The sequence below is a fragment of the Eurypyga helias genome, unplaced genomic scaffold (assembly GCF_000690775.1).
Source record: "Eurypyga helias isolate BGI_N326 unplaced genomic scaffold, ASM69077v1 scaffold26220, whole genome shotgun sequence".
Classification (NCBI taxonomy): Eukaryota; Metazoa; Chordata; class Aves; order Eurypygiformes; family Eurypygidae; genus Eurypyga; species Eurypyga helias.
The window spans coordinates 65,520-86,610 of record NW_010228087.1 but is presented as its reverse complement, the minus strand read 5'-3'; the positions used below and the strand labels follow the sequence as shown (position 1 = coordinate 86,610).

The 21,091-nt window shown below is 53.9% G+C and overlaps 1 protein-coding gene across 1 annotated transcript in view; it reads left to right on the top strand.

The window, feature by feature from the left end:
- Window positions 1–59: 59 nt before the first annotated feature.
- Window positions 60–21,091, top strand: part of LOC104514718 (astrotactin-2-like) — a gene marked incomplete at its 3' end in the record, with an annotated part of 70,476 nt that continues 49,444 nt past the window's right edge. Inside the window, exons 1-3 of the mRNA XM_010158473.1 lie at window positions 60–320; window positions 13,099–13,232; window positions 14,300–14,448. Coding sequence (XP_010156775.1) covers window positions 93–320; window positions 13,099–13,232; window positions 14,300–14,448 — 511 coding nt within the window. The remainder of the gene's footprint in view (window positions 321–13,098; window positions 13,233–14,299; window positions 14,449–21,091) is intronic.

The following is a 21,091-nucleotide window of genomic DNA, read 5'->3' as shown; positions in this document are numbered from 1 at the left end:
TCTATGATTCTATGATTTAATGTTGTTTGGTTTTTTTTCCTCTTCCTAAACCAGAAACAACAGAGCTTGGGAACAAGAAGGAGCTGAAATCCATGCCCTTCATCACCTACCTCTCAGGCCTGCTGACAGCACAGATGCTGTCTGATGACCACCTCATCTCAGGCGTGGAGATTCACTGCGAGGAGAAAGGACGCTGCCCGTCCACTTGCCATTTGTGCCGGCGCCCTGGCAAGGAGCAGCTCAGCCCCACGCCAGTTCTGCTGGAGATCAACCGAGTGGTGCCTCTGTACGCTCTGATCCAGGACAACGATACCAGGGAGGTGAGTGAGCTGGTGATGGAGCAACTCCATCCGAATGACCCTGCCTTTGTCGCCTCTCACATCTGCCTTCCTCAGGCTCTGCGTAAGTGCTGGGTTCCCTGGAGCGGGGCAGTGTTTTCGTGTGGTGGGGAAAGCTTCAGGGCGATGTCAGTGGTGGGGCTGGCAGACCCTGCTGCCCACCACCTCCAGCACTTGCAGACCTATATCTCCTTGCCTGCACTAGTGAAGGCAATGCCATAAGCACACGGAGCCACAGTCATTCCTGGTGTCCACCCCCTCCAGACACTGGTGTGCAGGATGTGTCCTGGGGGTCCCAGGAGCCAGGCCTCAGGTCAGTCCTTCACTCCTGGCTCCGAGACCTCAGCTCTAGTTGTGCGAGGGGTGGCCGAAGCCTTGCAGGCTCCTGTGTGGCTTTGCACAGTGCCAGAGCAGAGAGGGAAATAACCACCCCCTCGCACCAGGCCCACTGCCACAGGAGGTCACTGTTACTCCAGGAGGAACCAGCCAAGCTGGAGGTCACCCTACCCTGGGGCTGGGCTCCTCTGCCTCCTGCAAGAACTTCAGTGTTAATCCTCTGGAGATTGATTTCCCACTTTCTCGGTCGTCTGCCACCCCCCTCCGCAGCCCTCTAACCCCAGTCTCAAGTCCAAAAATGACAGACCTGCTTAAAGTCACTTATTAGCGCTGAGCCTGCACTTGATTAAGGTGCCGGGAGTGAGCCAGCGCGCAGCAGCTGTGGGTGGGACGCAGGGGGCTGCAGGTCGGGAAGCAGTCCTAGCACATGGAGGTGTGACCACCAGGAATGATGCTTCATCCCCTTCCCAGATCCATGGGCAAAAGAGCCCCCATGCTTCTCCTGGCCCCCAAGTCCCTCCTTGCCTACCTCTTGATCTTATTCCTGCTTTCCTGCCTACCAACCCTCCTGGTACTTCCATGCAGCTGTGCCTGGATTCCAAACCTCAGTTCCTCTCTCTTTCCAGCTCTTTTCCCCAAACTCCCTTTCTCCCACTATTTTCTCATTCTGCATCCTTTCCCCACTCATGTCTGCTCTTCCCGTTGGGCAGTTCTTGTGTAGACATTGACCTGCCTTTGTCAGCATGTCCAAGGGAAGAGGCGTTTCGGGTACACAGTGAGCAGTAGGAAAGCTGGGCTCCTTCAGTCAAGGAAGATATGCTTCCCAGCAGTTATCTGCAAGAAGACAGTTTCTTTTGGGGTACAAGAGGTAGGTTAGCAGCAGGGAAGGGGTAGCAGTGGAAACAAGCAGAGCCCAGCAGGATCTGTGGATCTCCATGGACCCTGCTCACCTCCAGCTCTCCTTCCTAGCTCAGCTCCCAGGTGGCAATGCCACCCTGTCCCTCTGGCTCTGGCTGTAAGGTCCCCTCCTCCTCCTCCCTGTCCTCCCAGCACTGCTGCTGCTGCCTGCACTGCCAGGCTCGTTTGGGTGCCTCCTTTTCCTGGGGAGCTGGAGCCTGTGTTTCACCGGCAGCAGCCTCCTTCCCTCCCTCCCTGGCTCATGGGGGGTTGGCCCCGTCAGCTGGAGGCCAGCCCGCATTGTGCTTTCTGCTGAGGCGCCGGGAAATCCAGCAAATACACACGCAAGCACACACAGCCCAAATGAAGCAACCAAACAAGAGAAGCCCTGGCTGGATTCCAGAAAGCTGCATTCAGTGCATCCCTCCTCCTCTTCCCTCCACCTGCTCACCCGGAGGTGAGGGCACCCCTGGGGAGCCCGTCTGTGCAAGGGGGTGTGTGTGACTCCACCCGGCTTTGCTCCAGAGTGCTCTCAGTCAGCGATGCCGGTGTTAGGGGTGGCAGGGCAAGGGATTCGGGTGGCTGCAGGATGGAGGATGCTGCCTGAGCAAGGGTTAAGGGGACACCGGGAGCTAGCAGTAAGCAATACGTGCAAGGACAGGTCACCTTGCTCCATCCACAGTGGTGGGTCCTGGGCTGAGGGGGCAGGGGGGTGCATGCTGTCCTCTCAAACCCCCAGCATGTAGCTGGACTGGGTCGCAGTTTGACTCAATGGAGTCATCCCTGCAGCCCATCCGAGGTCATCCCCACCCTTGCTGCAGGAGGACACATGGAGCACTTTTTGGCTTCCTCATCCCTCCTCTCTCTTGGACAACCCATCCCTGGTTGTCTTCAAGGCCAGGCTGGATGCAACCTGGTCTAGTGGACCAGGATCCAGAGCAACCTGGTCTAGTGGAAGGTGTCCCTGCCCATGGCAGGGGGGTTGGAACTAGATGATCTTTAAGGTCCCTTCCAACCCAAACCATTCTATGATTCTATGATTCCCTCAACATGAATACCTTGTCTTGTACCAGCTCCAGCACTTTCCCCTTCTTGCTTACTTCTTAAACCTTCATCTGACCTGCTGTCCCGTTCCCTCTGTCCCTTCCCCCCCAGCTTGCTTCTCATCCTTCTCTCCATCAGCCTGTCTCCTGCAGGATATTGATTTGTCTCCCTCTCTTCCCCCTGTTGCCCTTCAGCCCCGCGGGCAGGGATGGGTCACGGTGCCTGAGGACTGTTATCCACCGCTGCTGGAGGGGATCGCGTGGCACAAACCTTCTCTCTTGGCTAGGCAAAGCTGCCCCCACCTCTGCGGAGGGGATGGAGCTGACAGTAGCCATGCCCATGCCCTAGAGAAGGTGGTTGACTGTGAGGTTAGTGCTGCCTGTGTAAGAACATGTCCCCATGCCTCTCGCGGCTTAGTGAGCTGGGGACGAGGGATGCCTGTGGAGACAGGGCATGGCCTTCCCTCGACTTGCCCTATGAGTAGGAAGGGAGGGCGGCCAGGAAAGGGCAGGGGGTTGGGCGTGGTGGGAAGCCACCACCTCCTTGGAGGCATCACCCTGTCACCAAGACCCCGCAGTGTGCCCTGGCCCACTGTGAGTGTGCTGGAAAGCCTTAAACTGCTTCCTCGCCCTGCACCGGGAGAGGCTCCCAGAGGGTGGGTAGCATCAGGAGCACCTCATGTACCGCCTGGATGGTGAAATGTCCTTTGTCAGCATCAGATAGGAGAGCTGGGAGGGTCCTAGGCACTAGCAGAGTGGCGTTTGCCTGTGGCATAACAAGATTTGCAGATGCCAAGGGCTGCACCTCCAAGCACAGCCTCTGCTGCTGAGTGCTCCTCTGCCTGCTTTTCCTCCTTCGGGTGGATAATGCTCAATGGATACAGCAAATACTGGCCTTTTGGGAACTGCAGCAGATCCCAAATCCCCTGTGGTATTAAAAATAATAATTGTAAACAGTGAAGATCTATCTCTTTTGCATATATGTCCACATGGATAACTATGTATGCACAGAGAAAGCAAGGTCATTGATAAGGTGGATACAAACATCTCTGAAGTTGTCTCAAAGTTTTCCCCTACAAGTCTGGCAGCAGGGATGAGGCAAGGCACAGGTAAAGACATTTTGCCCACTTCAGTATGTGTAGGGTTTTTAGTTTGTCTTTTCATCTGCCTCAATGCAGTGAGTTACGCACTCCTAAAAATTTACAACTGCCGCACTGTGCGAGGCCGTGCTCTCGGTTGCTGATGACCTTGCCAGACTCTAAGTGTTGGAGTTTAAGTTTCCATGCTGGGTGTCTGCCTTGTGCTGATTTGTGATTTTTCTGTGTGTGCATGTCTGATTTCAGCTAAAACTGACCATTTCCAAGAGGGAGATTAGGTGAAAATATATTGCTTTGCCCGTGTGAAATAAGTTGTGAAACTCTTTATTTCCATGTCATTGGGAACTGCTGTTTTCTTCTTGCCTTGAAGCAAGGGCTTGAAATTTAGGAGGAGTCAGGTTTTGCCTTTTGCTGCCCTTTTGTCCAGAGGCATTTGTGCTTAAGGAAACTCTCCACTGTGTGTGGGTTTGGTCTGTCCCCTAGTCCTGCTCGAGCATCGCGTCTGCTCCCAGCAGCGGGGAGGAGCAGTGTGTTGGGCGCCTGGGCAGGGCACTGCCAGTTGTTGACATCCCTTCCTTTGCTTCTTGCATGCAATGAAAACTTTACACGTTGAGCCCCTGGTAGGATGGGCTTCTGTTTCCTCCTGTGGTTTAATGGCATCGTTGCTGATAGCTGCAGCCTGGCTGAGGACTTTGGCAGTGCTGGGGACGGCAAGGAGCTTCCCAGGGTCAAGGAAATGTGTTTGAAAGTCCAAGCACTGGCAGGAGGGGAAAGTCCAACCCCTTTTGAAGGGCTTTGTTGAACGGCTTTTTCATAGCCATCATGGCTGACGTGGCTGTGGGTGGAAGGTTTCACAGAGGAAGGACTGCTTGCTGGGGCAGAGGCAATGCTGGAGTCCTCTTTCCACCAAACCCGGTGAGCTGGTGGAATTTAACTAGTCCAAGTAGGTTTACAGCACCGTTGTGTTACAGCAGCATTGTGACAGCTCCATTGTGTTACTGCTCCATTGCTCTTCAGTCCAAACGCTCGCAGCAGGCGTTCAAGACACGTAAAAAGACAGCAAAGCTGTGACCTTGGCAGTGGCTCCTCTGGATATCTCTGGAACCTGCATCTTACTTTGAGCGATGCCGTCTGCCCACATCTCCCTTCTGTTTCACTCGTGCGCTGCTGCAGTGCAGTGTGGTCAAAGGAGTGGTCCCTCCAGTGCTGTGTCTGTATGAAGCTGGAGATTCTGTACTGCAGGACTGTGGAAGAAAGCTCCACCAGTGCCCGCAGCTGGCCAGGCCCAACAGCAAAGAGCTTCTACCTGTTGTGGGACTTTTTGCTGGCAAAATGCCCCCGATGCCTCGAGGGCAGGATGCTGTTGAGTGCATGTGATGGGAGAGATGTGGTGACCCGGGCTGGTTTCCCTCTAGTCAACATCCTGGAGCCAAAGGAGTGGAGAGCCACATGTCATCCCAGCAGAATGCCAGCCTGTGATGGCCTTCCTCCTCCTCCCCTATCAACATGCCGCTGCCTGCTCTTGCCGCATGGGATGGGCTATGGACTTTCTACCACCCAGCATAGCCCAGGACTCCACCAGGAGCCATGGGCTGAGGGAGCGAGACCCCAGGCTTGCGTGTTCTGCAAACCTCCACACCCCTGCTTAGGCTGCAGGCAGCTAACCCTGAGAGGCACTGGGAGGAGTGGGGATGCCCTGCTTCCCCCATCCCTGCCCCTGCCAGCACCAGCCCCAGGAGCAGCACCAAAACCCAGATTTGGCACACCCGGGAGCACCTTTGATGGGGATGCCCATCTGTGTGGCCGGGACGCAGGGCAGCTGGGGTCAGCAGTGGGGACGAAAGAGGCTGTGTGTTCGGCAGTGCAGTCCCTCCTGTTTGTAGTCTGTTCCTTCCCCCCTTCCCCCAAAACCCTGAAACAAACACAAAGCTGCTCCCACGGAGCAGCTCAGCCAGCTGCAGAAGTGCTTAGAGGATGGTGTGGTGGGGGGGGCTCAGGGAAGGGGGAGCAGGAGAGACCAATCTCACCCTTAGAGGGAAACGGACTCAAACCCCTGATGTATTTAAGGAGACAAATGGACGTGGAGCTTGGGTTTTTAGAAGACTCCAAGGACCTTGCTTTAATTTGAAAATTGAGTAATCTCAGCATTTGCCTGCAGCCTTGGCCTCCTCGCAGCACCTGGGACCCAGCCCATGGCGTGGAGTGGATGTGAGGCTTGCTGGGGAGCACATCCCACGCTGCCAGCCCCGTCAGCCTCAGCAGATGCCCAGCGAGGACCCTGGCAGGGCTCTTGGCGAGGCTGGGGGAGCTGCCTCGCTGCTCATGTGTGGACCACAGTGGTGGTGCATGCAAGCTGGGCCCTGCCGAGCCCTTGCCGGGTCACCCCCTGGGACAGCAGCTTAAGGTTGGAGCAAATAATTTCTCCTTCCCACCTTGGCTGCCAGCTCCTGTGGGCCCCAGGAGCCATCCCTCACTGACCAGAGCATGGCCACCCCTGACCACTTCTGTGTCCCCAGGGTGGCAGCAAGGCCCAGGGGAGCCGTGTCAGTGAGCATGCCCAGCCTGTGCCCATGTCCCAGTGGACCACTGCGACGGCTCCGGTGACTGCCCGAGCCTGGCCAGACGGACAGCTGAGTTACCCCGGTCCACATGGCAAGTAGGGGCAGTGAGAGGGGAAAGCTCCTCTTCCATCCATCCCATCCTCCATCCTTCAAACTGCTTACTCTCAGCTCACGCTGAGGATGCTCTGATGGTGACGGAGTGTGTCTTTCCTTCCCCCACATCAAGCTAGCTGCTCCCACAGGTGATGGCAAGGCGGTGGTGACAGTTTCAGAGGGAGCTGTGCAAACCGCTGTTGCTTTTCCTCCTGGTGCCCTTGCTGCTCGCTTGCTGTGATGGCTGTGTTTCAGCAGAAGTGTGAAGTATAGCTTGTTTTGGTGTGTTCTCTTGGTTGTTCTTCATCAGGTCCCGGGGTCAAGGTTGCTTGCTGTTTGTAAGGCACAGGGTGATGCAGCCATGCCCTGGCTGTGTGCTTGGAGCCCTTCTGTGCTTTTATACCAACCCTGAGTTACCAGGACACACAGTCTGAAGGGCCCGTGGTGGGGTGTAACATGTCCATGGTTTTTCCATCACTGGCTGACCGTCAGGGTGGTGGAGAGCCCACCCTGTTTTGTGCAGACTGGGCTCACCACTGTGGCATTCCAGCTCCCGGGCAAGGAGCTAGAGTACCCAAGTGTATCGCCCGTGCTGAGACCCCCAGTTTGGTGCTGACATTGCCCTCAAAGGGCATGGTAGATGGAAAAAAGCATACCTGAGAAATCCAGGATCCTGGTGCCAGCTCCTCAAGACCCTGTGCTCCTGCAGCAGGGGTTTGCCTTGTTGGGCAACGTCTGGGCTTTGCTGCTGGCTTTGAACTCATGACTGTGCCTGGGAGAGGAGCCCTTGACTCCATTGGGTAAATGTCCGTGCAGCCATCCGGGTTCAGCACACAGGGAATCAAACCTCCCTCTGTGGAGAGCAGAGACATTCCTGGACGAGGTCAGTCCTAGGCTTGAGCAGGACTAAGACAATCGTGAGCCTGAGGAGCAGGGACAGAGGGATTGAGGCCGGGGCTGGAGAAGTCAAACCAGGACTAACAGGGAAGGGTTTGGCCATACCCCTTGAATCCCATTCAGGAGGGCAGACGTCCGGGCCCTTCCCATTGCCCTGTATCTGAGGGCTGGTTCTCCTGATGTCCTCTGCCCATCCGGGCCTGGCAGGAGGAGGGTGAGGTTTTGCAGGATGCTATGGGGAGAGGGTGAAAGGCGTCCCCAAGGCTAGGGGCTCCCTTTGGCCCCCATATAGCACTCGATGGCAGAGCTGCTGGAGGCCAATCACCCTCCCTGCGCATACACAGCTTCCCTGAAGCAGTCCTTGAAGACATGGAGGGCTGGTGCCAGGGATTCCTTTTTCCACCACCAAAGCTGAAAGGGAGCCAGGGCGAATGGGGACAGCATTTGTATTGTTGAGATGAGTTTTTTGGTTTGGTCTGGGGTTTTTAATTTGTTTTTGCTTTGTTTTAATATCTGCTAATTGGCCCTTGTCCTCCTCCTCGCATGCTTGATCATCCTGCTGCAGCCTTAGCCCACATCCGATCGCGTTACCAGGGGAAGAATAGCCGCATTGTAGCCACCCGACGATGCTATAATGGGGAGCTTTGTAGCCGAGGTGTGAAAGCGGAGCCGGCTCCCCAGGATGGGACTCTCGCTGTAGTGTGAAGGCTTTTATTTCCCCTGCTGCCAGGTTTTACAGTGTCCTCTGCTGCTCTCTTGGATCCCGTAAATAACAGAAATCAGGATGCTGCCCATCCTGGGTCCCTTCCAGCACCCTGACCTTTCCGGCAAACTGCTGATGTGCCTTCCCGGGATGAAGTGCTGGTGATCCTGCTCCCCGGGGACAGGCAGCCGGAGGCAGGGCGGGTGTGAGCAGCGCAAGATGAGATCACCTGCCAACAGCAGTATGGAAACTTCATCCTCCTTTGCTCTGAACCTGGAGCAGACTTTCAGACGCGAACTGCATGATCCTGGAAAGAGTCTCTGGCCTGGGAAATCCTTAGGTTTCCTCCTTTTTTTTATTCACCCCACCTCCCAGAAATGTCTAGACTAAGGAGCTGCATTTATGTCCTGTGAGTGGCACTAAGCCTCAGTGTAAGGGCATGGAAAACTTTTCCTCCAGCCACCCTATCATCATGGTAGCATCCCATTCAGGCTGAGAAATCCCTGCCTGAGCCTACAGCCCATAGTCTTCTTTCCCTTGATGAATAGTCAGTATTGCTGTTGCTGCCTACAGACTGCTCAGACCCTGGCAGTGTCCAGGAGCTGCAGTCCATGGCCTGGTTTTGTCTAGCACTGTATGGGGTGGCATTGCTGGGTGACAGGATTTGCTGGTAGAAGGGCTGTCTCCTCCGGTGGCGCCCATCTGCGCTCAAGGGAAGTCGTGCAGGCACTGTATCCATCCTGCAAACAGGGACAGAATGTCTCTGTTGGCTGCTGTGGCCCTGGACATGAGGCTGAACCTGTCTGCTGGCATGACCCAGCTAGCTTCCACTCTTCTTCCTTTCCCTCTACATTCAGAGGAAGAAAAACAAACAAAGACCGGGAATACTACTGCAAAACCCACAATGTACTGAATTGCCAGCTTTCAGGTCATCTCCGATATCTCCCACATATCTGTGTCTAGTCTCCATGCTCATTTGTGGTTATTTTTTCACTTCCCTGTATTGCCTTTTATATTTTTTTCCAGAAACTGAGGTGTCCATACCAACAACAGAGACACCTAGACTCAAAAAAACAACTGAGCCAGATTTTCATATCCTTGTCAGCCATGGAAGACCAGATGTTCAAAAACAGATAAGCACCCAACACATGCTCTTTCCAGTACCCCATCTGGAAACACCAGCCCCTGCCTTGCATGCTGAGTCCTGCAAATACTGATCTGAAAGGTTCCTTCATGTCCTATAATTCACCTCTTGGGGGATGTCAACAGAGAACCCACGGTCAGAAATAACTTGATGCTTCTCCCTCCATCAGCCAGGTCTAACAGAGGACAAAGGAAATGTTCTTCCTTATTCTGTTGCAGAGTGTCTAAGCTATAAAACGGGGCCAAATGGCCTCCCCCTGAGCACAAATAACAACAGGAGAAAGATCCATATGCAATCAACTGTAGGATGAATGTGCTTAGCTGATCATTCGTTTCCCTAATATTTTTTTTATGAATAGGCTTAACTTAGGCTAAGATGGGACTTTATGGTCCTGTAAGTCTTGCTCGTGTCAAAGCAAATGAACTAGCCATCCTATGGGGGAACTATCAATCCAATATATGTGTGTGTATGGGTGTGGAGAGTCAGACCTATTATACCTTTAAGAGCAAATTAGATGCTGTTCCTATGATTCATAATGCTATATATCTAATGGCATGACTCGTCATCTAGAAAATAAACGTTTTGAGCCAGTTTCTCATCTCATAAATTTCCCCTCTGGCACTGAAGGACATAAACTAAATGGGCTGACTCACAGGGAAACAATACAATTTGGATACTGTTAAATGAAAGATAAAATTGCCTTAGGGCACAGAGGGGTGTTGAGATCCCAGGAAGTGGCTGGCAAGCACTGGACGGGGTGTCGGGGGCCACTCTGCCATCCCCAGCAGTCAGGGCTGCTCCTGGGAAGCCTTCCATGGTTCCAGAGCTTAGTAGATTGGCGTGATCAGCATGGTGGTATCGGATGTGGAGATGGTTGCGTTGGAGAAGGTTGTGTTGGAGATGGTCGTCTTGTTGTACATGGTGTCTCCTGGCAGGGAGGAGGGTGTTTGCTGCATGTTTCCAGGCATGGCAGCAAGAAAGGACAGGAGGTGTGGAGGTGCCCACTCCAAGGCAGGAGGGGGGGGGTGGCCACCACAGACCAGGGAAGTCCCTGTGCATTTCCATCCACAGCTCTCGTGAAGGCTGCAGCTGCCCATGGGATGGGTCTCATCACCTTCGCTGCATCCTTTGTCCATTGTTCTTGGTCCTTCTGTGCCATTGGGCTCCTGGGTTACATGGCAGCTGCCATTCCCCTGGGTTTGTGGGAGCAGTCCCGTACCTCCCGAGCTGTGCTGTCAGGAGACAGAGGGGGAGAGGTTTCCATGCAGTTGCCACCCCCAGGAGGAGCAGATGCCTGCAGCATGTCTCTGGGCTGGGCTGGCCAAAGCAGTCACTGCTGCAGGGGAAGGCAGCATCCACTGCTGCTATTGACCAGGGCCTGAGAGCAGCCCTGCCACTGCCAGAGCCTGGGCCAGGCTGGGGAGGCGAGGGAAGGGAGTTGGGCTGCGTGTGAACTGGCTGTATCTGGCTTCAGGGCTGGGAGGACCAGAGCCCTCAAAGCTCACTGACCCTCTATTCCTCCTGGAGTTTCTGTGGAGCATGTGTGTTTTCCCAGGGAATGGGCTGGTGTCCCCATGGACCTTTGAAAGCAAGGGGGAACGTCCTCATGAGGGGAACTTCATCCTTTCTTTCCACACAATTTTGCCCTTTCCCCTCATCAGTTCACTCTTGCCACCTCCACGCCCTTCAACGCACGCTCCCCAGCGCCAGCAGGAAAACCCAGGAGACCGCTGGCTAGAAATCCCGCTGGATAGTGCAGGAAGGCAAGTCCTGGCTGCCCGTCACCCCAGCCCATCCCTGCCATCAGTCGGCTGCTGGAAACGGGAGGGAGGCAGCAGCCCTGCTCCCAGTAACCCGGTTCGTGCACGTAGGTGCGCTCGCCTTAATGAGTGCAATTGAAGGACGCATCGATTAGCTAACCTCGTTTGTGCGAAGGTTGACACAAGGCAGATGACAACTGGGTACCTGCAGGATCTAATTAAGATGTGTGCGAGGCTGGGCAGGCAGAGCAGAGGGGATTGCTCATCCAGCCTTGCACTTGCCATCGGGAAAAATAATAGAAGGAAGGAATTGACTATTGGATTTGGCTAAAGGGCATGGATGGGGGCGGTGGGATCTCTTCCCTGGGTTGGGGATGCTGGGAGGAGGTGGGTTAGGTGCCAGGCAGGGAGCATGCAGAGCGGTGGGGGTCGGGGACAGGGTGACAACGGTGTGGTGCTGCGGGTGCAGCTGGGCATCACCCAACATCTGTTTGTGCACACTTGTACCCAGAACACAGGTATTTATCCTGCTTCCTGGGGAGAGCACATGTTGCTCCATCTATCTGCGTGCATCGCTTTCTGTTTCTATCCTGCATGGACCCGCTGCTCTCCTCAGAAGCATAGCTGCACCCATTTATCCATGTGTCAGATAAACTCCTGTCTTCTCTGCTCTCCAATTACTTTGCGATGCCCTTTCCAGCCCAGTGCTTCGATTACATTCTAAAGAACAAAATAAAACAACGTCACATTTTCTCTCTTTCACATGTTTTTTCCTTCCTTTTTTTCCCCCTTTATTTTTTTTTTCTCCTTCTGGAACAGTCTCACTTTGTAAATGCCTGGAAGCAGAAAAGGTTTCAGACGTGAGAACCTCAAGGCGCCTCTTTAAAGGTGCTCGGGGTGTTCGGGGAGAGCGACAAAACCCCGGACAATGGGAGCCCTGACGTCAGGCTCTATTTATACCTCCTCTGTTCACAAACCTCCCCGGGATGGCGCTTTTCCTAGAGTTTTCTGCTAAATGCCGCAGCGCTGGAGCCATCCCTGTCCTCCTCAAAGGGCACGGTTTTATCTGTAAGGCGTAACCTGGCAGCGCGTGCCGTATCGCTGGGGCCAGGCATCCGCAGGCGGCTCTGAATGGGCGGAATCGTGCTGCTGCGAGCTGGGTTGTGCCGAGGCTGGCAGCGGGGCTGCTGTACATGGATGAGGACCCGTGAAGGCATTTTGTCCCCAAACTGTGCTTTTAAAAAGGGTTGGGTTGAATGTAGGCCGTGTGTGTGTGTGTGCAAGGAGACATGCTTTCTTCCAAGCTGGAGGTTTAATTCAGCACAACAGGCACAGGTAGCAGGAGAAATCACCATGAAGTCCGAACTACAGCAGGGTACGCAGCGAGGGATGCCCCATCCTGCAGCGTGGGGACTGATGCCAACCACCCTGAGCTGCGGGATGAGCACAGGGAAGACACTGCAGGCCTAGGCCTGAGGGGCTGTGGGAATTCAGTCAGTGTGTTTCTGCCTCAGAGCCCAGCAGATGGGCAGCTGTACTCTGGGGATCCGTTGGCATTAGTCGGAGCAGTCAGGAAAGCTCTGCGTCAGGCTGGTGATAGTCCGTCTGGGAAACACTGCGAGTATTTGACAGGATTTTACTATTTCCTTGGAAAAAGATAGAAGAAAATGCTGCTATATTGCTTGTGAGTATTCTTTACGCAAGTGAATAAAGCAGCAGTTTGCTTGCAGGAGGGCAGCTCATATAAATAACAAACCTATGAGAAGGTTGGTAGTGGTCTGTGTCGCTGGGGATGTAGGAATTACTTCATTCTTGGTGGGGACAGAAGCAGCCATGGGCACGTGGATGAGTTTCACTGCGTAGAGCAGCCGTGTAAAGGCACCCTGATTGTCCAGTGTCACAAATGGGCTTATACTTCTTCAGGCAGCTCAGTCCCCCATCACAGGAGATCCTCTCTGCCCGAGGCATCGTGCAGACGCTCCACGTCCCCATGCCAAAAGCAGCGCCCAGGGAGAACCAGCATCCCTCGATACGCGGGAGCTGAAGGGGCTTGCTCAGGGCCATGCAGACAGTCTGTGGCAGAGCTGCCGAGGACTGTTTCCTCCCCCAACTATTTCCTGGTCCCGGGGCTCTGTGCACCCCAGATGCTCAGCACCACGTGGCCGAGCCTCTGGCTGGACTTCACCGAGTCTTTAGCACACGTGTTCACGCTTTTTGTTCTCACGTCAGGCTTTCAAGGGAGCGCTGATGAGCTCATACTGGTGCTCGGGGAAAGGCGATGTTATCGAAGACTGGTGCAGGTGTGACCTCAACGCCTTCGATGAGAACGGACTCCCGAACTGCAGCCCTCTCCCTCCGCCTGTGTACGTATCGATGGAGCCCTTCCCGCGGGTCACAGCCTCCCACACCAGCTCCTTTCCCGCAGGCTCAGCCCACGGGCACCTCCTTCCTCTCACCATCGAGCCCCGGGGCCGCAGCCCAGAGCTCCTCACTGTGTGACTGATGCATTTAGGATATCCTGGCTCTGGCTGTGGCCCTGGAAGGTTTCCTTATAGATTTTCATCACCTGATTAGCAGGGCTTGTAGAATGGGATTTCAGATGCTGAAAGAAATGGAATTACAGTGCAATTCATTGTGGCTTGTCAGAGCAAGAGCAAATCAGGAGCAAACTGATGGGGAATTAGCTGAGAAAGCAGGAAGACTGGCTCCAGTGATCCATGAGGAGCAGAACAGCTTCTTAGTGAGCCAATAACCTCAGAGGGGAGTCATTTCCCATCCTGAGTTCCACAAACACGCTTGTATCTTTGGAGCTGGACTCATAGCCCTGTACTTCATGGTGTTGTTTCTGCCTGTGCAAGGAGCAGCAGATGCCTTTGCACTAGCGCAGGCAGGAGCTTGAAGCTGCTCTACCTTCACCCCTCCCCACAGGGTCCCTGATCCATGCAGGAGCTCCTGCACAGCTGCCCTGCTTTTGCTCACACCTATCTGCTCATTTGCAGCTTTCCCCACACCCTCCGGCCTTGCAGACCCCTCCCCTCCATAGACCCAACCCTGCTGGGTTACGTGGAGGTTAAGTTGGGTCTGCCCCTGGGGCTTGGTTCCCATGTGGGGCTGCTGAGGGTCAGCAGTTCTCCCGGGAGATGAAGGCTCCTTTAGATGGGATGTTTGGGGTGGCATGGTTGAATGACCTGGGCTTCTCCAGGAGCAGGTAAGAACACATGTTGCGGTAGGCTGGACCCAGCTGAGCTTCAACCCTAAGTTCTGTGCTCGCCCATCTGTTCCTCCCTCGCGTCCCTGCCCTGTGGGTCTGTGCACACACCCCTGGGGACGAGTGTGAGCCCTGCCGGGGATTGTGCTGCTTGTAGAGAGAGATTCCTCCCTTGAAAGGCAGCTGATGGCTTATTTGGTTTCTTTCCTGTCTCCTGCCCAGCCTGCGGCTCTCCCCCAGTGTGGAGCCCTCCAGCACGGTGGTCTCTCTGGAGTGGCTGGATGTGCAGCCTGCCATTGGGACAAAGGTGTCGGACTATGTACTGCAGCACAAGAAGGTGGATGAGTACACGGACACAGACCTCTACACAGGTGGGTGCAGCTGCCAAGGGCAAGCTTCCCTCGGTGCCAAGGGCGTGTGGCGGTGCATCCTGTGTCCCGCCTGGCTGGGAGATGCTGCTTGTGTGGAGAACGGTGCAGGGAGCCAAGGCGTTATGTGGAGTATCAACCTTCTCTGTTCAGGAGAGGCTTCTGAAGGCTTCTGCGGATGTGAGTGTTTGAGGGGAAGGGGAAATGCAAAAATGTGGCTTGGCAGAAAGAAATTATTTGCCCTTTTTGGGTGGGAGAGCTGTGAGTTGGAGTTTCTGATTGAAGCAACTGTTCGATCTGATCCATCTGAAATGCTACAGGATGATGGGTGTGGGAGGAAGGTCAGCCCTCAACGACTCAAGGACTTTGTTGGTTTGTTCCAGTGAGTACTGCCTTGCATGCCAGCCTTCGAAAGGACACTTCAAGTTGCCTTGCACACCTGTTGAAGTAGCTGGTAGCCTGTAATATTTAGAGGAATCATTTAAGCAGCAAAAAACATTCCCAGGGGAACCTGAAACTTCTCTGGGTTGGAGTTTGATTTCCAGTTCAGGCTTGGACTGGGTGCCCTGTGCCTTGCAAACCTTTGTCAGCAATTCAGGCCGTGCTCCACGAGCTGCTGGGCAAGGTGGAGGGGCATGAAGGATGGGGTTTGATTTGGGTGAATCAATGGTGTGTTTCAGAAGATAGTCCTTGAGACCTTGGGTGATGCTACTGCTGCATGGAAAGCCAGGCAAAACCTCCTACTGCTTTTTGCTCCAGGATTTTGGATGACATTTGTTGGAGAGGCTGAGGTGATGTGTCATAGGCAGCCAGTGGTGTTGACCAAAGCAGAGGTTTACATTTGTGTGAAGGGCTCCACCTCCCAGATGCTGTCAGTACTGAATTTCAGCCCCCGCCCCGGTAAGGGAACAGAGGGAGATTTCTGTCCATCACTGGAGCAAAGCTCTGCAACAGCTACTGCTTCAGGTGATTAAAAATCTAATTTGATTTCAGGTGGAGCCCGGTCAGCTTCTGCAAGGCATGCATGTCCTGAATGCTTCAAGGACAAGGGACCAGGCTGAACATGAGGACAGGGCTGGTGGTGGAGGGGGGAACCTTGCTGTGCTCCTGCAGTTTTGCAGGGGCTTCCTAGACATCCTGGCAAGACGTTTGTCTGCGTTTCTCCATTGGGAAGGCATCCCAGGGAGATTGTTTGGAGCCAAACTGGGAGTTGCGCGCAGGCAGCCCTTAGGTCTTGGTCAAAAGCTGTCTGAGCTTGTGGTGGTGGCTTTTTCCTTCTCCTCACTAATTTTATAAGACCCTCTAGGCCAAGCCCTCTGCTGCCATGAGCTGCCACAGAGCCAACTGCTCCAGCTCACAGCCATGGGGAAGTTTTCACCCTCTCTCTTCATCTCAGACCCATCTATTCTGCTTCTACAGCCTCTCTTACCACTGTATCCAAACTTTGTGCTACAAGAGCTGGGGTTTTTCTGCTGGAGAGAGCCAGAGCCCCACATCCTGGGGGAGCCCGTCTGTTTTTGGAGACTCCCCCACTCCCAAGATGGAGCTCTGGTTCCTGGCTCATATGCCAGTCCTGTCCCACAGGAGCTTTCTCCTGCAGAGTCCTGCCAGCATCCCCTTCCAGAGCTGCCTGATGTGGCCATGGCCCCTGGGTTATGTTTCTGGTTTCACAGCATGGAAGGCTTGTTCTTTATCTTGGAGGGGTACTCTCCAGTAACGGAGAAAGAAAACAAGCCTCCAAAGGAGGGGCTTTGTTTTGGATGGGGATTCCAGATTGCTCACACGTCGGACAGGTGAGGCCAGATCGAGGAAACCTGGGGTTTTGCCTTTGAAGTGGCTGGATCTTTGCCTGGCAGCCAGAGTAGGAAATACAGATTATTATTATTATTTTCCTTTTATGACTGCCATGTGTTTGACAGGCGATTGAATTCATTGTGGGGACCTGCCCTCCCCTCTCCCTGCTTGGGTGGGGGGGAACGTCACACGGGACTGTTTGGGACAGAATTACCCCATTAACAATTAAAGAGAAAAGCCAATCCTAAATCTCTCCTTTTTTTCTGTGTTGGTTACAACCAAACAACATTCCTGCCTTCATTCCTTTCTTACCCTACAGGCCCCTAATGCCAGATGACTTGATTCTTGCAAATACCTTTGTAGGTTTGTGGAGATGCTGACTGCTCCAGCTCAAAAAGGCTTTGCTTGGTATGGTGCTTCCCCTGGCCAAAAGCCCTGCCGTGGGTCTCCCCTCGACACCTTCATCCTGCTGCAGCACATCCATCACATCTGAACAGCATCCAGAAAAACAGTGTCAATCCCAGAAGGGAGAAGCTTTGGGGGCAGGGTGTGGAATGTGAAATTTGGATGGCTTTTGATGGATACTGGCAGATCTTCCTTCCCCATTGTTCTCCTGCCCGAAGGCAGGTTGGAGGACTTGCTCCCGTTGCAGGGAGGTGCACCATGGGTATTTGCAGAGTGTGGCAGAGCTGAGCTGGGGGGATCCTGCAAGGTTTGAGGGTTCCTGGGGGAGCTGCCATTCATCCCTTGGACCTCTTGAGCCTAGTTCATGGAAAGATTAATTTGTGCTTGTACATTGGTTTATTCGTTTGTTTTATTGTAGTTGTAGCTGGGATTTGTTACTGGGATTCCCGGCATTGCTGGGGCTAGAGCTGTGACAACCTGCTTTTCAGCCCCATGGCAGTCTAGATGGTACCTGACCCCTGCCTAACCTGCCTTCTGCCTCCCTCCTGCCCCTCAAAACCCTTCAGTCTCTCACCCTTGCAAAACGCCTTGGCCTCCCCCATGCCGTACAACTGAAAGGTGAAGCCTTTCTCTTCAGCTGGGAAATATTTGTTCCTATTCTTGGAGCAGAATCACGATGGAATTTTGAGGCTGGTGTAACGTGCATCCCCTCTGCTCCCTGCCACACTCTGTGCGGGGTGGCGATGCCGCGGGATGGGGCGGAAGGAGCCGGGAGCTCGCTTGGGTTGGCTGCCCCCGGCTGTACGTGCTTTTTAAAGAGGTTTATTACTGGTGCTTAGAAAAACACAGGCCTTGGACCATCTGAGGCTAATAGGAGGTGAACTTGTGTGCGAAACAAACCGCGCTTTCAACACCAGCGTGCAGGGAGCGAGCGGCTCTGCGCTCGGGAGCCAGCAGAGAAGACGGAGAGCAATTACATCCCAAACTGTTTATTAAAACTTGTGGAAATTACTCATAACTCCATGTGTGTGACGGCTTTGTAGTTGAGTGATGCTCTTTGTTTGAACATGGGGCTCTCGACGAGGGTGCGAGCGTGTGTGTGTGTGTGCGCGCGGCCAAGCCCGCCAGCGCATTATGTCATGGACGAAGCAGGCGCTGCACTTGAGAGAGGAAGAGGGAGAAATGTGTTTTACAGGGTGAGGTACAAACTGAAATGGCTGTGAACATCTGGAACTGATATTAGGCTTGGAAAATGTTTTCTGTCACTCCAACACTCCTCTGGAGGAAGGTTTCTGAAGTTAAGAAGCTCCAAAGGGGAATGAGGGGGAGGGACAAGGGGATAACATGACCGTGGCGCAAAGGGCTTTTTATGTCTTGGTTCTGGCTGCCGGAGCCAGGCCATATCCCTGCCTGTGCTGTATCACCATTGCTTATCGTGGTGGCCCTGGCTTAGAAGGTCCCCCCGTGGGAGCTGGGCCTGAGACCGTCCCCCTTGGAGCGCTGCATCGGCCAGCCCATGATGGGTCAATGGACAGAAGGATCATTTCCCTGGTTTTAGGGTTGGGAGCTGAGGTGGGAAGCCTCCCCTGAAAGATGAAGGGTGTAATCTTTGGGTGGCAACAGGCAGGCCCCTGCCTGGTTTAACACCGTCCCTGGGAGGGCAGACCCACCCTGGGGGCTGGTGCAGGTTGGGGCGGCTGCCGTGAGCGTGCAAAATGCAAGGTTTAAAAAGCGCTTTGAATGTGTTTGTAGCACACGCAGCAGGCCTGGGGACAGCTGGGGGAGGACAAGGGGCTGGGCTTGGGCTGTGTGATGGGTTGGGGTCCTTAGGCTTGGCGGGGGGCTGCATCGCTTCTGGAGTGGTGGCCGTGTCACTGCTGTGATGCTTTGTAGCTCCGGGAGCAACTCGGTTCCTTCCTTAATGTTCCTCTCCCTGGTGCAGTTTTCTTCTCCTCCTGCCCACGTCTTGTTTGCTGCTGGGTCTCTGAACATCTGTGAAGGGGGAGACTTGGGGGTGGCCACCATGCGCCTGCAAAGGGGATGGTGGGGAGGCCTGAAGAGGTGGTGGTTGGAGCATGTGAGCTGTGGGAGTGTCTGGAAGCACTTTGCTCATGGTAAGTCAGACCCTGCATGCTCTGAGGTAGAAATGGGCTCTCCCTTGCTATGCAGATGGAGGAAAACCTCAAGATGCAGAGATAAAATGCCTTCTCTGAGGTCACAACAGCTGGGCGGTGAAATAACCTCCACACAAGACCCTCAACATCAACGGTACTCACTTCTGAGGGCAGAGAGGGGTGCAGGTTCTGGATCCTCCCAGCTGTGTTCCCTGCCCTGTGCTCACTCCTCAGCCAGGACCCACAAACTGAGCACTGAACTGCACTGCGCTTCCCAGTCGTTCCCCACCTTCGAGGTGGTCAGCACCGTACCCGTGCAAAGCACGTGCCATAGCTGTGCTCCTCGAGTGTGCAGCCTCCTCCTGCTTGTGCTCTGCTGTCCAAGGGAGTGGGACTGGGAAGATGCAGAGGAGCGAAGCGTCACTTGCTGTCACTACGGTTGAGGGTGACAGTGGGTGCAAAGGCCACGTTGCTACGCTGCGCTGCTTGCTCTGTGTTGCTGCTAGCAGAGCACAAAAGGATTGTGAGGCTCCACCTCTCTCGCAGCTCATCGTTTTCTGTCGTGTTCCACGCAGATTCTTACCCTGTGGTTCCCTCCCTTTTCTGTGATACCATTTCTGCAGCTCAGCGTGTGCCAACAGCTGAGTCCATGTGGTTGGGGGTGTTGTGGGGTGTTAGCTGAAGAAAATATCCAACAAAGTACACTGCTCACTTGCTTTTATACAGCACTGCCGCTGTTGGTCATGAGATGCTGTGTCGCAGACGCATGGGTGAGGTCTAAGCAGGGACTCCCAAGACTTATGATTTCTCACAACATCGAGGGATCCTGGCTGCTCCTGGGTCTCTTTGGCTGGGCAGTGATCATGTTCATAGAATCACAGAATGGTTTGGGTTGGAAGGGACCTTAAAGACCATCTAGTTCCAACCCCCCTGCCATGGGCAGGGACACCTTCCACTAGACTAGGTTGCTCCAAGCCTCATCCAGCCTGGCCTTGGACACTTCCAGGGATGGGGCATCCACAGCTTCTCTGGGCCACCTGTTCCAGTGCCTCACCACCCTCTCTGTGAAGAATTTCTTCCTGACATCTAATCTAACCCTCCCTGTTTTCAATTTGTACCCGTTCCCCCTTGTCCTGTCACTACAGGCTCTTGTAAAAAGTCCTCCCCTAAGAAGAGGTAGCCCTCGTCCAGAATAGCTTGTAATCCTTGGAGAAAGGAGGAGGACAGAAGCACAGCCTGCTGAATGAGCTTGTTGGAATCACATAGACCTCAGAGCAGGAGCATGCAGATTCTGGCAGCTTGGTCAGAGTCCTCTGGTATATTGGGCCCTCTGTATGCAGGACTGTGGCACGAAGAAGAGGTAGCAGGTCAGCTGGGGAGGGTGTCTGGAGACTAGAGAGGGTAGAACGATGTACAGGAGCTGAGGGTATGGTTACATAAAACCTGTGCACGTCACTGCGCCAGCGTTGCAGGCGTCTCGGAGCGATGCTGTTCTGCAGAGGAGTCTGAATACACATCGTGTCTATAAAAAAGTGAGAGAGGTCAAAGTGGAAGGCTGAGTGTTTTGTACACTTGCAAGTTGTGCTCCAAATTGAGGCTTGAGAGTATCTTATTTATAACTTAACTGTGTTCTGTAGATCGTCGTGCTGACATGTCTGGATGGCTGGGGCTGTATAGATATAGCTATGGCAACTGTCACTTCCAGTACCCCCTCTTTGTGTGCAAGCTGTCTGCTGCTGTTGTGTGAAAACCAGGGATAGGCTGGAAGAAGAAGGAGAAAAACTAGCTGGCCAGCACACACACTGTGCCTGTCAGTAAGGAGTCAGTGCAATCTCTGTACAACCAGGTTGCACTCCTATTGAATGCCTTAAAATCATCTTTAGAGTCCTGACTTCCACACAGCCTGGGCACCAGAGCGTAGTAGGAGTTGACACTGCCCTTAGAAAGCTGTATGAGCTTGAGGTCCGGCCAGGAGTTGGGTAAATACATGAACATCCAGAGTTTTAATTTATGCCAGTGAAGTGTGGAAGATGTTAAAGCACAAGTGTTTAAACCAGTTGATGTTAGAGATGCTAATGAACTTGAGCGTGGGCAATCTATCGACTACCTCTGTAAAGCCCTGTGGAGCAGTGCTCGTTCTTTAGAGATGTAGGTTGGGGTTGTAGATGATTTTTGATTTGGAAGTTGGCCCAGGGTCCATAGGCTCTGCAACTGGTGGATCACAAGCTGTGACTTGGAAAAGAGACCACAGTGTCCATTGTTTTTCTTCTGCTCTCCCTGACAGCAGACTCAGCGCAGCGATGCTGGTGGTCAGGAAGGTTGGTGCTCAGACT